Source organism: Pinus tabuliformis, chromosome 7 (assembly GCF_031772625.1).
Source record: "Pinus tabuliformis cultivar Carrire ecotype Pingquan chromosome 7, CPIR1, whole genome shotgun sequence".
NCBI lineage: Eukaryota > Viridiplantae > Streptophyta > Pinopsida > Pinales > Pinaceae > Pinus > Pinus tabuliformis.
Genome location: NC_142293.1, coordinates 1640764956 through 1640783084, shown reverse-complemented (window position 1 = coordinate 1640783084; position 18129 = coordinate 1640764956). Strand labels below are relative to the sequence as shown.

The 18129-nt window shown below is 40.2% G+C and overlaps 1 protein-coding gene across 3 annotated transcripts in view; it reads left to right on the top strand.

The window, feature by feature from the left end:
* LOC149254654 (phospholipase D delta-like) overlaps nucleotides 1-18129 on the top strand; it is a 233237-nt gene that overhangs the window by 148526 nt on the left and 66582 nt on the right. For all 3 annotated transcript variants that reach the window (XM_089460205.1, XM_089460203.1, XM_089460204.1), the window contains exon 8: nucleotides 10214-10381. In XM_089460205.1, coding sequence (XP_089316331.1) covers nucleotides 10214-10381 — 168 coding nt within the window. The remainder of the gene's footprint in view (nucleotides 1-10213; nucleotides 10382-18129) is intronic.

Here is an 18129-nt window from a genome sequence, read left to right as displayed (position 1 = left end):
CTGAATCTTCTGAAGAGGCTGTGTGCCTTGCTCATAAAGAAAAGAATCTTGCCCAAGATTCTTTCGGAGGAAGAGGTGGTTGAAGAGGAAGAGGAAGATATTTCAAAGGCGGGGGGGTAGACACTCTCAAGGAGAAATGTTAGATTTGCATTGCATATGCTGCAAAAGAGATGGATCACATGATGCATCCACATGCTAGCTGCCTTAGGACAGAATTGAGTAAGAAAGAAACCAACCCAAAGGGAAAACTAATGACAAAGACAAAGGTAAAGCATTTGAATCCGCTCACTACGTTGTGGCACACTGTAATATTGGAGTAAATGAAGACTTATTTAATGCTTCACTTGCTTCTTGGAAGAATGATTGGCTGCTTAATTCAAGAGCAACTTGCCACATGACCTTTAGAAAATATTTTTTTGAAGAATTTACTGACAATGATGATGGAGCAGTATACTTTGTAGACAAATCAAAACTCAAGCTATCAGGGCTTGGCACAATCAGGCTTAAATTGCCTGGTCTTCTAGACTTTCTTCTGCATCATGTTCAATATCTCCCACAGCTAAGGAGAAACTTGCTGTCCTTGGTCCACATTCGCCAGCGAGGACACTCCATTCATATGTTTGATGGCAAGCTTGAGGTGAGAAAAGCATTAGACCACTCACTTGTCATGACGGGGATAGGAGAAGAAAGTCTTCTCAAGTTGCAGGGTACCTCTGCTTGTGCACAAAATTTCTCATACAATTCTCATTATGAAGAAGGTACATTTCCATCAAGTTTATTATGGCATGCTAGATTTGGACACTTGAACTATGACAGCCTCCGCTTGTTGAAGAAAAATGGTATTACTGGGTTGCCTACAATTCCTAGGAAACTTAAGCAATGTGATGCTTGCATTCTAGGAAAGCATAGGCAACAGTGTTTTCATGATTCACATTCAAGAGCATATAGAAAACTTGAACTCATTCATTCAGATTTATGTGGTCCAATGCCTGTTCCTTCTGCAAATGGAAATAAATATATGATGACATTTATTGATGACTACACCAGAATGTGTTGGGTTTATTTATTGAAGAACAAATTTGATGCTTTTCAAACATTCAGGAACTTTCATACATGGATTGAAAATGATGCACAATCTCATATTGGCTTTATTCACACTAATAATGGAAAAGAATACACTTCAAATGAATTTGAAAACTATCTTCGCCAACATGGGATCAAACATCAAACAACTGTGCCTTATAATCCCCAACAGAACGGAGTAGCTGAAAGAATGAATAGGACAATCTTAAATATGGTACGCTCCATGATGATTTTCAAAAATGTAAAATTGATGTTTTGGGTTGATGCAGTTCTATGCACTGTATATGTAAAGAATAGATGTCCATCTAATACTATTAGAAACAAGACTCCTTATGAAATGTGGTATGGGCACATTCCTTCGATAAAGCATCTCAGGGTCTTTGGTTCCACATGTTATGCCTTGATACCGAAGGTACATAGAAACAAACTTGGTGCAAGAAGTCGTAAGTGTATCTTCCTGGGGTATTCAAACACCTCCAAAGCATACTGTCTCTATGATGAATTCAATAAAAAGTTTGTTGTATCTAGAGATGAAATCTTTCTTGAATCATCCAAAACTGACAATGTTGTTGAGCGACAACTTGATCGCTTGGATAGATTCGCAAATGCAAAATCATTTCAAGAATTTGATAATTAGATTCCACATCTTGAAGGGGGGATTCCTATACTAGATCAACCTGTGGAATCCTCTTCTAAAGCACTCTCTCCCCCGCATGAAACTCCAACAACGGATGATACTTTGAGTGATGTGATTGATAGAATTGAGAGACTCAATCTTGATTCAGTCCCAACTCAATCAACGACGCAGCTTGGACCATCTGAGAAAGGTCCCCCAAAGTGGCTGACAAAGACACTTGAAAGTGTTCATCTTGATGAGGTTGGAAACACAGGAACTAGAAATTCAAACTGGCAAAATGGAGGTGATGTAGATGACTCTGATTCACCTATTGATATGGATGTTTCTTATGATTGTGAATTGAATTTGTCTACGGATTTTGAACCAACTTCCTTCAAAGAAGCTGCTTCTCATGATGAATGGAAATAAGCGATGCAAAAGGAGTATGATGCCCTGATAAAGAATGGCACTTGGAAGCTGGTTGATCCTCCATTGGGAACCAAACCAATTGGTTGCAAGTGGGTTTACAAGAACAAGTATAAAGCTGATAGTTCACTTGACAAGCACAAAGCCAGGCTTGTGGCAAAAAGTTTTGCGCAGAAGGAAGGGGTCGATTATGAGGAGACTTTTGCCCCCACAACAAAATGAGCTACCATCCGGACACTCTTTGCCCTAGCAGCTCAGAATGGTTGGAAAGTCCATCAAATGGATGTAAAAACTGCTTTCTTGAATGGAGATCTAAAAGAGAATGTTTTTATGTCTCAACTTGAAGGATTTGCTATGAATGGACATGAACATAAAGTATGCAAACTTGTGAAATCCTTGTATGGCCTCAAACAAGCACCGCGAGCCTGGTATGAAAAACTAACTGAGCATCTTCTGAAACTCAATTTCAAACATTATGATCTTGATGATGCAACTTTGTTTGTCAAGAAGGTTGGCAAAACAATTGTATATCTTGTGGTATATGTAGATGATCTTTTGATGACAGGGAACAATGAAAGCTACATTGCATCCATAAAGAAGGAATTGAGGAAAGGTTTTGAAATGACTGGTTTGGGCTAAGTTCATTACTATCTTGGTATTGAAGTAACTCAACATCCGAAGTCCATATTCCTTTCTCAAAAGAAGTACATTGGAGATCTGTTGAATAGGTTTGGCATCACTGAATGCAATCCTCTGACTACTCCAATGGAACATGACTACTCCAATGGAACAAAACTTAAAGCGCACATCCATTGAAGGAAATGAATTTGAGGATGCAACAAAGTATAGACAACTTGTAGGAAGTTTCAACTACCTAACTACTACCAGATCAGACATTTCGTTTGCTGTTGGAATTCTCTCCAAGTTTATGCAAAAGCCTTGTGAGGGACATTGGTCTGCTGCAAAAAGAGTTCTAAAGTACTTGAAGGGAACTCAAGACTTTGGAATCAAATATACACAGGTGGGCGACTTCAGCTTCATTGGATACTGTGATTCAGACTTCGATGGAGACAAAGAAACTGGGGTATCTACTTCAGGTTATGCTATGAGTCTTGGATCAGAAGCTGTCTTTTGGAGATCACGCAAACAATCAGGTCCAACGGATTCCACAACAGACGCAGAATATGTGGCAGCAGCTGAGGCAACAAAAGAAATTGTGTGGCTCAAGAAAATTCTTGAAGATTTGCAGGTAAAACAAGTACAATCGACTCCACTCATGATCGACAATACCTCAGCAATAAAGTTGGCCAAGAACCCTAAGTTCCATGATCGAACGAAGCACATCAATACTAAATATCATCTGATTTGACATCATGTTGAGGCCAAAACAATCCATCTCCGCCATTGCTCCACTAATGAGCAAATTGCAGACATCTTCACCAAAGCGCTTGGAAGAGAAAAGCTTGAAAGATTCAAAATGATGTATGGACTCACCAACATCCCTTCAGATTAAGGGGGGGAATGTTGACACTTAATCATAGGGATTGGGTGAACAACTGTAATTAATGTAAATAAATAATAGAAAAGATGGAGAGTCACCAAGAGATGAATTGAACAATCACTCCCTCTTGTATATAATAATGAACAACCTGAATGAATAACATGATTTGATTTGAGGAGTTACCTCTTGGTCTGACAGGTTATCCAACACTTTTTTGGCTTCATCCAAATAGGGACAAAGGTGAATGGGGTGATTCCCTTTACATAACCTATAGGGAAACTTAACTTTACCCTTCTTTCCATGAACTTTACTACCACTAGTTGATGGTGTGTCACCAACATGATCTCCAGAAGTTGATGACACAGGACGATGTGAACGAGAAGACCATTCTTCTAAGATCTGAGGAATATTAGGACAATTTCGAAGAAGATGGTCTCCCGTACAAAGTTTGCATGGATATCGAACTTTGTGAGGCTTATCGGATGGTTTCTCATCAAAAGTTGCATTCAAAGCAATGGTTGCTTGGTTGCCCCCCTGCTGAATTTTCTTCTTCTTCTTCTTCTTAGCCACCTGGTTACTAGTGTCAATACTTTCACTAGGCGAAGAGGAAGAAGGGGAGGAAGAAAAAACCGAGGAAGAAGGCAAAGGGTCAACTTTAGGATCAATTGGAGGTTGATTTTGTCCAGTTGGAGGAGTACTCGATTGCGGAGAAATCACGACATTTTGAACCAAGGAGGTTGAAAACAACCATACTGGCAAGCCAATGGTAAATCCCAGAAGGGACAATGTAGCCATATAAGGAGCACCAATATTTCCGAAAGGAGGAAAGGGACTAGGAATTCCTTGATCGGTGGACTTCGGAGTTGTTGCCATATGTCTCAACCTAAGATCAACTAAGGAGTGAGTGTGGAGGATGTTATCGCGGTCAATTAATTTTATTTTAATCAAAATAACATAGCAAAACAAAATAGGGATAATCTAGGCAAAAGGATTACCAAGTAACTGTGAACTACAAAATACCTCCTGGCGAACCGAGAAGTACGGGTAGGCAATCTCCCCGAACGCTGTGTTCGGTGTATCACAGTGTACAAGGCGGCCGACTCAATTACCTAAGAATGGATAGCAACCTAATGTAGTCCTCCTATATGTACCTGAAAGTACATGGAGGCCCAATCCGTGTTAGCACTGTCTAATACGAAATGACACAGTGAGAGCATTCCTTTATGCTTTATGTACTGTAACACCGCCCTATATACCCGAAGATACGTGGACGAGCTACAATATATTTACGTATGTGGAATGAGGTATCATACTCGGAATGTATCACAGACAAGTTAGCGACAATTGCTATGTTTAACGATGCCGAAACACGTCTCTAGCCTAGACCTCTAAATGTTATGCGTTAAGTTACAATTCTCCATTAGGTTAATTGAGATAACTTTTAAGTTGATCTTCTTAAGAATTTGCCTTTCAAGGTTCACCACGTGATGTATGTTTGCAATTCCTAGAATGCAACTAACATGAGAAACATTCTTTCATTCAATTAACAATGAAAACCATAGCTAGTAAGGGATAGAGCAATCAAATCTTTGACAAAGAGCAAAGAGCACACCTAATGCAATTTCCCTAGCTATTCTTATCAAGCATTCAGAAATTACAATATGCGCAATGCAAGGTTTTCTTTTCAATTCCCTTAATGTTGAGATGAACAAAAGGAAACTAATGCACATATAACCAATCAATCTTTTTGCAAGAAACGAAGACTTTACGACAGTTCATTTTTGAAAGAAATGAAGACTTTTACGACACTTTCTTTTCAGAAAAGACTAATCGATATAAACTAACTTTGACAATGAATTGATAATGATAAAGAAAACTCTTAGGAAACATTAAACAATCAAGGTCAAAGTAGGGCTAGGAGAAGAGATACAAGTTGATTTCAGAACCATAGAAATATTGATCTTTAAACAAACAACTTCAGAAGCAAAATTGGAAAAATCCAAGCCAAAGATTGGTTTTTAAGCTTAAGGAGGATCAACGCAGGTCAGAGTGGGAGTAACTGCATTGTAGAGCACTGTCTCTAAGCCAAGGGTGCTCTGTAGAGCACTGTCCCCTGACCAAGCCTGTGCTGGTGCCAGAGAGGCCAATCAAAAGACATCTAACCTCAATTTTTTGACCAAAAACACTTCAAAAAGACTGAAATAAGATCAATGAAAGCAAGTAAAGTCTACTAGGGTGTACTATGATGAGGATAAACTACCCAGAACGATGATCGTTCCCTAGCGGAGTCGCTAATTTCCTATGTAGAATTTTGCATCTACGAATAAATACAATTTCCCTAGGTGGGTAGCTACACCTAGAACAATAGCTACACCTAGAACAATAGATTTAAAGCGTTTATCCTTTTTCTATAGAAGATAAATAAGACAAGGGACCTACTTGTTATCTTTCGCTTTCCCTTTGTCTCCTTTGTATGGCTCCCGTTGCTCCTTCTCGAACTTAATCCGCTCAACAAGTACTTGCAATCATAAACAGGTGACAAAAACCAATCAAAGCAAGAGATCTATCTACTATAAGCAAATGGAATCGAAAGCATTTACACATATAATCATCAAACATAAAGACAAGAATATGGGAAAAGGTGTAAACAACTTTATTAAGTAGAAGGGAGAGTTACAACCATGAAGTTCGATCCAATGTCACTCCTTCAGCTTGAGTTCCATCCAACATCACATCAAAAACACAACACTTCGACAGCATAACAATACTTGCTACAATCTGAAACCTCAAACCAACAGTATCTCCTTACAAATTCTCAAAGTCCAGCCCCTGATCACTATGATGAGTGCTCAATTTATAGGGAAATGGAGGTGGTTTTGTCATAAATTGGGCATTGAATGGCTTTCCAATTTGGGAGTTAGTTTCCATGGAGGAAGGGATGAGAGGATAGGAGGTTATTTGATTCATTCCCTATCCAATTTCGAGCTCATAGGAGAGGATAAGAGGTGGGAATCTTCTAGAATGATCTAGAATGAAAGAATATTCCCAGAACCCTATGAAGATTTCGCTCAATCTCGCCCAGTGCAGGTCAAAGTGGGCCTAGGTGCTCTGTAGAGCAGGCTTGAATGGGCCTAAGTGCTTTGCAGCGCACTTACCCCTGACCAAGGCTGTGCTGGTCCCTCAAGGAGGCATTTTTGGAGGGCTTCAGGCCAGGAAACTTTCAGGGAAGGAGGCATTCAAAGTGACGACTTGTCTAGGGCATGTAGCAATTGGATTAGGGTTTGATGAGCCCTAATAGTACTGATATGAATGTTTGGAGTGATGTGCCCAAATGGATCTGTAACAATTACGACCTTCATCTCAATCATCAGGAGCATCTCTTCTTCTTCTATTATTGAACTTGTTGTTGTTGAACCCACGATTGTTGTTGTATGACCTAGGAGCATTTTCATTTTTTAGACAGTCTTTGGCAAAGTGTCCATACCTATGGCACTTGAAACATTCAACTTTGTCCTTCTTAAATCTTCTTTGAGAGTCCCTGGATGTTGGTGCCGACTTTCTTGAATTAAATGGTCTTCCTCTTCCTTTCTTCTTCTTGTCTTGAGCAACAAAGGCAGAGGGCTCTCCTTCTTCATGCTTTTGAATTCTCCCTCTGGAAATCATCTTGGTTTCTTCTTGAGTGCACTTGCCAACCAGTTCATCAAATGTTGGGAACTTGTCATTGTTGCTAATAGTAGTAATAAATGTCTCCCAAATTGGAGGAAGACCTTGAAGTGCAACAAGTACCAGCTCTCTATCAGACATAGATTCTCTAGCAGTCAACAATTGATCCTTGAGTTGTGATATCCTCATGAAGTATGACTGCACAGTCTCTCCCTTGTTCATTTTGATGTCCTTGAGTTGATTTTTCAAGGAGAGAATATGATTCAAATTGTTGACCTCATACATCCCAACCAACTTATCATAGATATCCTTGGACTTCTTCAACTTTGAAATGTAAGTAAGCAAATGATCTCTCAAAGAATCAATAATTATTTTCTTGGTTTTGATCTCACCTTTCTTGTACTTGGCCTTGGTGCTAGTAGGATCATTTTCGAAAGGCTTAGGTACCTTTCCTTCCACATATTCCAAGACATCATTCTCATCTAAGGTCTCTTCCAACTTGATCTTCCAAGTAGCAAAATTAGATGAGTCATTCAACTTCTCTCCCTCCTTAAGTATTAGGTAGACATCTTGATCAATTAGCTTCTTCCAATTAGATGCCTTCAAAGGTGATTACTTTTGTTTCTTGTATCTTTGGGCTTGTCTTCACCTCAACTCTGGTACCATGTGAAATTTCCAGTGTTCTATGCTTAGCACAATCACTTACAACAATTCTTCTTCAATTAGCAATCACTTTTATCCAATAAATTCAATATTCAAATGACAATAAGAATTTGTAGATAGAACAGTAATCCAAATGCAATAGAAGACAACCAAGAACAAGAACAAGGGAGACAGAAGTTTGGTCAAAGACCAGGGGAAAATCCCGCAAGGGGGATAAATCTTTCAAAATTCTTCTTCTATTAGATTGTCATCAAATGTTCAGTGGAGAGATACTATGTTCTAATTCATCAACAAGGGGTCAAAGGGTCAAAGCCTTGACAAATCAAATCTACATTTCAATATTGAATCAAAAGAGAGCAATATAGTCAAATATGGTCCAAGTCAAATTCTGTTATTTTTGGTCAACGTCAGTAGTAGTCAACAACAATCATAGATGCCCTAACCAGTGAACAGACCATGGTCAAAATGCCTCTAAAACAACTCAGTCAACAGTCAATGGATGCGGCCTTCGAAGCTCGGTCAAACCCAATAAAAATGTCAACAAGAACTAGGTCAAAGGAGAGATAAAGCCTGAGATCAAGCCTCCATAGAACTATGGTCAACTTCAGTCAAAGTCTGCGGTCAGGGATGGTTAAACAACCCAGGAAAGTTCAATCTCTCTCCCAAACAATTCGGCCTTCCAAAAAAAATATTTTCCAAGTCAAATGAGCCAAAGTGAAACCAAATCAAAGGTTGGTCAAAATCCCAAAATAGAAGATGAATTTTGGTAAACAAAAAGCACTGTTTCTCTCCTTCGCACGGGTGAAAAGAACTTGCGATTTCAAAAGTATTCGAACCATTCCAGGAGAAGATGTGTTATGGTGATGATGTTCCAAAGTGATGTGACGTGAGGTCTATTTATATGTGTCTCAAGGGGTAGAATTAGCTTGCCTAGACCAACTTGTGCTTTTGTGCACATGTGGGTTTCACCTTGAAAATAATATTTTTCCTCTACTAAATTAAATTCTTCTAAGGGCTAGAAGGGGCTTCTTTGGATGAGGAAGACTCTCCAATGGAGGCAATTTGTCCCTGAGCTGCCAATTTTCTTTTCTTTTTCTTGTGGCCATCATATGCTCTTTCCATTTCTTTTCGCTGCATCAACCTCCTAGGGTACATTTCCAAGCCCTACCTAGGTTTGAGGATGTGTGGGTGCCAAATCCCAATGAACCAGTAGTCAGTTGGATTTGAAGAATGGAGGTGCAATAGGGGCTTGTAATGTAAGATGGAAAGTGGTAATGGAATAGGGAGGGAGAGATGGGGCTACGCTATGTCAATCATGGGGCTATAAGCGAAGGTCCCACTAGACTAGGATTGAAACTTAACATCCCATTTAAGGTGAGGGAACAAGATCACGACTAAGACCCTTTTTTCTTCCAATTTACCCCATAATCCATGTCAAAATGCCCAAATACAAGCAAGCATAAGCACCCTATTGCAAAATGAATAAAATACCTTGTGATCAGAAACCTACCTTCCAACATATGCTCTTGGCAAATTGGCGAGGAAACATAGGACTGATGCAAGTGGTGGAGATATGAATGACACATATTCATCAGCTACTAGTGGCACTGAGGGGCTGTTGGCTGCTGGCTAGAAGATGAATAGAAGTTTGTGAAAATTTGGCCAACCTTAAGCATAGAAGTTTGTGAAAATTTGTTTGTAACTTGTCAAAGTTAATTGGTAATTTGTTTTCCTGTTATCAACTGTGTGTGTGTGTTCTTTTTCTTCCTCAAAGGAAACTTTACAGGATTTGTGCCTTTTCCCTGAATTAACTTTATGGAGGATGGTGTCGATTGCCAATGTCTCTTGCAGCTACTAACCCCAGAGGTACTCAGCCAGATTGAAACCTTTGACTTCCCCATTGGCAACATACCTTTGGCAGATTTTCGAACCAATTGAGCTAACTGTGTGATATTCGTTTTTCTCTTTATCCACCAAATTATACACTAAAATGTGCTTTTGATATGATTCCTATTCCATTAAAATTTTGTTTTCTGATTCCTTCTCAATTGTAGATACTTTGTCTCCTCACATGAGTTGTGTCTATTAGAAAGATCAAGCATAAAATATATGTTTTTCATTGGTTCAAGCATTATTTAGGGAATATATCTTCAATGCACACATGAAACTGGATATTGGAAGCTTTTGTGTTTTGTAGAAACATTTTCTAAAGTCTCTAGAAAGTTTTCTTTCTTACTCATAGATGTTTTTTTTTTCAACAGTCACAAACAATGCAAATGATGTACAAGGTTGTTGCAAAGGCCCTTCAAGATTCAGGGTTGTCAGAATCATACCATCCACAAGATTATTTGAATTTTTATTGCCTTGGTAATCGGGAAACAAACGATGAGAATGAACCAATGATTGCTCATACAGAAAGCATTATGCAGGTAGTAATTTCTTACTTAATGTTGTGTAGTTTAACGTATCTTGCTAGATATTTGATCTTGATGTAACATTATCTTCAGTCTTTGGAATATTACCTTAGCTTCATTGACAAAGAGACTCATTTCTGCTCCTTGAACACTGTTATGCATTTCTACTAAGATTGAACTTAAAAAATATAATGGTGAAGGTTGCAAAGGTCAAGGCTTTGCCTTGAAGTTGCCAAGTGAGTTGCATGTATAATAATTTCAGCAATCCTATTAACTAAATCCATCTTTCTACTTTTTGTTTACGTACAAGGAAGACAATGAGATTAGGCGATTCTTACTTCATATTGTTGGGGCTTTGGGTAAAAGACAATGGCTGGCTGAAACTAACTTGTAGCGACAGGTAGCTTATCTTCTTAGGTCTATGTGCAATTCCCTCTTCTGTTGAGTCGAGCCATTACAAAGCTTTGTCACATATATTCATAGGTCAGACCATTTGATTGTTAGGGTGACACTCAACTTGTTTTCTGAACAATGCTCAACATTTTTGCTCATGTTCACACTTATTTTTCCCAATCTACAGTTGAGCCATTGCAAATCTTTACAAGGAGATTGGTTTTATTGTTGGAACTTGGAAACACTCAATTTTTCTCCTCAAGTTCTATACTATTCCCTTCATTTGCTTAGTAAAGCCACTACAGAGCCGTTTCATGTCTCCCACTATTCGTTTTTCCTCTAGAGTCTAGACAAAGTGTACTACAAACTTTGATGCTAGAAACAGTCAACCACAAAAATCACATGCTCATCGCTGAACCAAGATCTCTTACCACTAGGGTCTCTTCTAAATGTCATCTAGTAAACGTACCAAGGAACCACAAACCTTACATTTTTTTTATCAGAAACTAGCTGTGATTATTTGCTACTAGCTGAATTTGTGAGCCATATGCTATATTACAGTGATCCAGAACTGGGAATGTCTCTTTTGGGAGGGTGGATATGTTGCTCTCCAAGGTTCTGTCTATTAGACATCTTGTAGTCTATTATCTTTACTCCAAAATTCCTAGTGTTCAATCTCTACTAACTGGTATGTAGGGTACATATACTGGTTGAGTGAGGCATCTCTATCTCACTGTCATTAATTATCAACTATTATGTGATTGCTAGGAACCAATTTTAGATGATTTAGTTTTGTGAAGCTCCAATCATTTCAGTTCGATGTGGAGAAGTCCTATCTTTAATCTCCTTTGATTATAAATGGCTGTCACCCACCAAAGCTGCGTAACCCATAGGAGAAATTTGTTCTCATCATTTGACAGCCAACTAGCCAACAGCCCTATGATGGTCTTTAGATAGCATTATGCAAGAGTTCTCCACCTATCGCTCCGATTAGTGCTCTCTCCTATCTATTATTCCTCTTGAAGGAAGGTGGACCATCTATTAGTAGGTATTCCAACCATTTTAGCTATCATGTGCTTTCATTTAATGTTATGAGCATATTATATTAGCCCATGGGGGTTAGCTTAGATGGCGATGGCTGTGTTATGAGTAATATGTAAACCATGAGATTCAAAGTTCAAATTTGCCATGGGTCAAATCAACAAAAAAATGTTATGAGCATATTAATATGAATCATGGGGAAAACTGGATGATTGATTGCTCTTGATCGTATCTTTGTTGCCACACTTCACTTGGGAGGTTGGCTTTTGACTCAAGTTTAGAGGTGTAGAAATTTCTGTTTTCCCACCCCGGTTTTCAGTTTCTCCTTATTTCTCCCATATAGTTAAATGCCCTTTCCCATAACCATACATTTAACAAGCTGAAAAAAATAAATTCGCTGAAAACACAAATTCTGGAAATTTTACAGAATGCTGGAAATTGCAGAAATAAAAATCAGCAGTAATAAACAGCCATTAAAACACATTTAAACATTGAGATTTTTGGTTAATGTGACCTTGGAAAAACCCCCTACAACTCTTGGGGAAAACCAATTTGAGAGCTTTTCTTTATTTCTGAAAATTGCCTTTTACAGTGAGAAATTTTCAGCAAAAAATCAGCAAGCAAATTTACAACTTATCTCTTTTCCCATGCTTCACAGCAAACTGGAAATTACAGCAAACATGACAGCAATAAATGCTGTACGGTCTCCTCGATTTTCGTGCCCACTTTCAGCATTAAATGCTGCTGTATGGCCCTCGTTTTGCGTGCAGAAAAACCAGCAAACTGCTGCTCGATTTTTGTGCAAACCTCTCCTCGAAAATCGTGCCAAAATCTGCCTTTCACTGTGTGCTGAATCAGCTGTACAAATCTGCTCAACTGCTGCCTTGGAATGTGTGCCAGGCTGCTGTCTCCTTCTCCTACCTGCTCAGAAATCTCTCTTGCTCTCTTGCTCTCCTTCCCCCAATCTGCTCATGAAAGAATTGAATCGAATGTGATCTTTTTCTCCTTTTCCTCCCTTAATATAACTCCAAATGACTTTTGGGTGACCCAAGTGACTTTTGGGTGATCTCTAAATCCAATGGCTGAAATAGATTTAGATCAATGGCTGAGATTAAATGTTCATTTAAATCTCACTTTTGATTTTTTTAATTCACTCCACTTTAATAAAGACCCACTTAGTCATTTATGTCCAAAGTCACTTTTCCTTTCTAATTTTTCATTGACTTTATAAAAGTCACTTTAAAATTAGACTTAGTAACTTTATCACTTAAAGTCACTTTTAAATTAGATTTAACTTTATAAAATTATAAAGTCACTTTAGGAGAAAAATTAAATTCTTTTGGACACTTTTCCCTAGGCCAAAGATCAAAGCCTAAGGGAACCACCTGTCCTCCGGTACCAAATTTCAACAAGAGGGACTTCCTCTGAGGCCTTATGGTTTAGAAAGGGCACTACTAATCTAGATTTATGAAGGAACGAAATGAAATACCGATGTAAACAAAAACACTTAGATACAATGAAAACATAACTTCAATTCATTAATAACAAAGCACTGAACATTGTTTACATGCATAATGGAAATAAACTAGCTCAAGCGATGGTAGCTCATCTCTAAGAAGAGATGTGGCAACTACATGCCTTCTGAATTGTGTTACAATGAGGCTCGAAGGCCTATTTATTATTGAGAAACAATGGAAAACCCTAAACATCCAAAAACCTAACCCTAGGAGATAAAGCGCCAAATGTCTGTGGGCCTCGTTGGGGTAAATTAGCACGTCAACTTCATAGGGTTGTAACGTTGGGATATGATCTTCGTTTGATGCATACGATACCTCGTTAGAAACATCTATTCGAGGACTACAACTTTTGATTGCAAACCCATAGCCCGTTTTCCAAAAAAACGTCATTTAGGGCCTCAAAACGGTTATAGAAGTTCAGGACCCGAAAAATTGTTAAAAATAGTAAATTGTGCTACAATTATGAAACTGAAAGAAATAATGGTGGGGGTCCAAGTGGAATAGGCGGGTGGCCACCAATATCCACCTAGATCAGTCCTCCTCCCTTAGGAAGCAATGGTCCCCATTGCGTTGAGTGCCTCCATGAAATGGGAAAGTTCTCATTGAACTTGGTCCTTGGTGAGCCACTTGCCTTGGTGCAAGAGTTGACCAATTTTGACAACTCAGTACAGTTGGATCGTTTGTTTGCGAGTGCTCTTGATCTGTATGTCCATAATCCGATCAGTTGTAGCTTGTTCAATGCAGTCTGGGTTGAGCTCTATTGGTGTCAATTGCTCGACAATGTTTGATGTGTCCAATAATGGTGGAAAGTATGGTTGAAGGCGATCCACGTTGAATATGGGGTGCAAGCCAAGGCATGGGGGGATACTGAGCTCGAAAGTGTTGTCTCCGACAACCTTGGAGATGGTGTAAGCCCCGTATTGGAGTGGTCGAAGTTTACAATAGGCTCTAGCGAGATGCTCTTTTTGCAGATGTAACAAAACTTTGTTGCCCACGTGAAACTTATGGGGCACCTGATGCTGATCATGTCGTTATTTGTATTTGGCATTGGCTTTCTCCAAGATTTCATGAACCTGCTGGCGGATGTGCTGAATGTGCTCAATAAACCTGGTGGCTTTATCAACTTCGGATTGAACATGGGCAGATTCTTCCTATGTAGTTGCAAAAGGAAGTGCAACATCAAGGGGACATAATGGTTGAAATCCCAGGCCCACTTCAGAGGTGTTGTGCCGAGCTATGGAGAACTCTGTTGTGGTTGTGTTGTACATAGGGAAGACCCTTGTCCCATGTCTGTGGATGCTTAGAGTTGTACATGTGTAGTATGTGCACAATCATCCTGTTGATGACCTCTGTCTGGCCATCAGTCTGGGGGTGGAATGCAGTCGACTTGGTGAGCTTGGTGTCCAACAATGACCAAAGGCTCGACCAAAACACGCTTAGGAACTTGCTATCCTGATCTGATATAATGGTTTACGAGATCCCAAAATGTACCCACACTTGTTCAAAGAAGAGTCTGGCAGTGGCCTTTGCTGTGATACTCTTCTTGCAGGCAACCAATATGGCCATCTTAGAAAATCTGTTGACGACCACAAATACACAGTTGTTGCCATGCTTGGTAGAAGGAAGGCCAAAAATATAGTCCATGGAGATGGATTCCCTGGGCTGACTAGGACTCAAGAACAAGCAAAGGAGTATACAATCATTGCTTCTTAATAGTTGGCTTGGCAATGGCACATGCAGTGCAGGATCTAATGTATTTCCAACATCTTGTCAGAGATTTGGCCAATAATTTTTTTCTCTAGTATGGCCACAATTTTCTCCACACTAAAGTGTCCTTCAATCCGACTGTAGTGCGCCTCCCAAATCAGCTTGGCATGCTCGCTTGAAGGAACACAAAGGTGGCCCAAGTAGCATAATAATGCATCTTGGAGGTGGAAGTCTGGAACTTTCTTTCCATCCACTAGCATCTGGTATGTGGTGGCGAACTCTGGATCATTTTTATATAGTTGCGGCCATCTATAGGTCTCATGACCACAAATGTTGAGAACAGTGGTCAGTGCTGCAACCGGTGGCCGACTAAGGCAATCTGCAACATGATTGGTGCTTCCCTTCTTGTATTTGATATTCAAATGGAACTGTTGTAGATATGTGGACCACTTCTAATGGTGATCATTTTGCAACTTCCCTTGGGTCTGTATAAACTATAGGGGTCGGTGATCTATGTGGATGACCGTCTCCTTCCGTTGAATGTAATGTTTCCATCATTGGCAAGCCTGCACGATGGAGTACATCTCCTTATTGTAGGTGGGGTATTTTCGAATGGTGTTGGAAAGTGCCTCACTATGATAGGCCACCAGATGCCCTTGTTGGGTGAGAACTGCACCAATAGCATAGTCAGAGGCGTTTGTCTCAATTTCAAATGGTTGTTGTAGGTCTGACAATGTGAGTACTGGTGTAGAGCAGAGGCGGTGTTTCAACTCAACAAATGCCTTTTGTTGGGACTTAGACCAGAAAAACTTTGCTTTTACTTCGCCCTTGGAAAATAGACTCAAAGGCCAAGTGATATGAGAGAATCCCAACATGAACCTCCGATAAAAATTGGCAAGGCCCAAAAAGCTGCAAAGCTCTGTTAGAGTGGTCGGGGCTGGCCAATCTCGAATGACTTGGATCTTAGCTGGATCCACATGCACGCCTTGCTCATCAATGATTTAGCCCAGATATTGGACCTGGCCGATGCCAAACATGCATTTCTCCAAGTTAGCACACAGTTTGTGTTGTCGTAGGGTTTGAAGGACCTATCGAATGTGTTGCAAGTGCTCTTCCCAATTCTTGCTGAAGATCAAGATGTCGTCCAGATAAACAACCATGAACGAGTTGGTGAAAGGCCGCAAGATGTCAGCCATCAGCCTCATAAAAGTAGTAGGGGCATTCGTCAACTCGAAGGGCATGACCAACCATTCAAAAAGGCCTTCTTTGGATTTGAAGGCAGTCTTCTATATGTCTGTCGGCTCTAGTGGAACCTGGTGATAACCAAACTTCAGATTGATCTTGCTGAAATACTTGGCCCCATCGAGCTCTGTGGGATTGGATACCTGTTCCTGACAATGATTTTGTTTAGTGCCCGATAATCAATGCAGAGCCCCCAGGTCCCATCCTTATTCTGTACAAGTACAATCAAACTCCCACAGGGTGAGGAACTTGGTTGGATGTGCCCCTTTTGCAACAACTCTTGGATCTATAACTTGATCTCTTCGTTTTTCAGAATGAAGCAACAATATATCGACCCATTGGGTAGAGGTGCTTCGAGAGTCAGATTGATTGAATTCTTGACTTGACAGTGCAAGCGTACCCCTGTGGGTGAGGAGATGTCCCTGTATTCTTCCATGACCTTATCCACCGCTTCTACTATGTGAAGGAACCCTTCCCGGGGGCAATGGATGTGGCCACGATCTTCCCCTTACTTTGAGAGCAAAATGGAAAGAAAACAAATTTCCTAGTCTGGGAGATGATCTTACTGCATTGCCTAGCAAAGATCAAAGAGATGGCGGTAGGCGGGGCTACCTTCGGTATTCTATACAACTTACTACCCAAAGAAATAATAACAGTGTGAGGCCTCGACTCATACACAACATGACGCTTCCACAAGTATGGTTGGCCTAATAATACATCACAAACTTCAAGAGGAGCAACGTCACACAGTACCTCATCTGTGAAGGGTTTGATGCTGTATGGAAGATGGCACTGTTGATTACGCAAAGATCTCGTCCTTCGTGGAGCCGCCCGATTGTGTATGGTTGCGGGTGTGGTGTGGTCGGTAGGCCCAGCTGCTTAACGACCTCTACTGAGATGAGGTTCTTTTGGCTCCCGCTGTCAACAAAGAACTACATTGGAGACCCCTTCACCCACATCTGTGAGTGGAAGAGACGCTCCCCTTCTTTTGGATTTTCGGGCTCAATCTTTTGGATCTTGGTGGTGGCAACAATGGCGCTAGGCTCCGCATCAATAATTTGCTTCCCTTTGTCATTCCCCTTGTCAGGTTGTAACTCAAAGTCAGAACATTAATCTGACTCTGAAGCCTTCAACTCGGCCACCAGTGACTGCTTGGCTCGACATTCACTTGTGTTGTGAATGGCGCTCTTATGGAACTCACACCACTTTTCCGTGTCCTTCTTTGTCCCTGTGGTGTTGTTCTTTGCTTGTGACTTCAGCGAGTTGTTCTGGGTCACCCCGTCTTGTCTTTGTTCTGCAATTTGGGGGTGCCTTTCTCTTGCTTTGGATTCACAGATCCAAAGTCTCGCTTCTTCTGTTTAAATTTCTGTTCGATCTTGACAATGTATCGATAGGTGGCGCCAAGCGAGGAGATGTCCAGGAATTCCATCTCGTCCTGGATGTATTTGTGTAGACAGCCGTGGTATTTGAGTACCAAATGCCACTTAGAATATTTGATACTGAACTTCGTGCGAAGGGTATGAAAAATATTTGTGAACTTCGGCACGTCTTGGTCCCTTCCCTGGTGTAGTGTAGTCCACTTTATGTACTTATCTTCATAGCTCCCGATAGGGTAATACTGTTCCTTGATGGCATCTCGGAAAGAATTTCAAGTGGGTGCGGCTGAAAACAATGAAGGTTCCCTCTCATCCCTTTGCTCACAGTAGGTTTCCCACCAGTGCTTGATTTGGGCGACGACTTTGAGGAGTGCAAAAGTAATCTTCTCCCTATTGGAAAAATCATGAACCAAAAAGTATCCTTCCAACAAATTTAACCATTTATCTATGATGTCTGCATCTATCTGGGCTTCAAATATGGGAATGT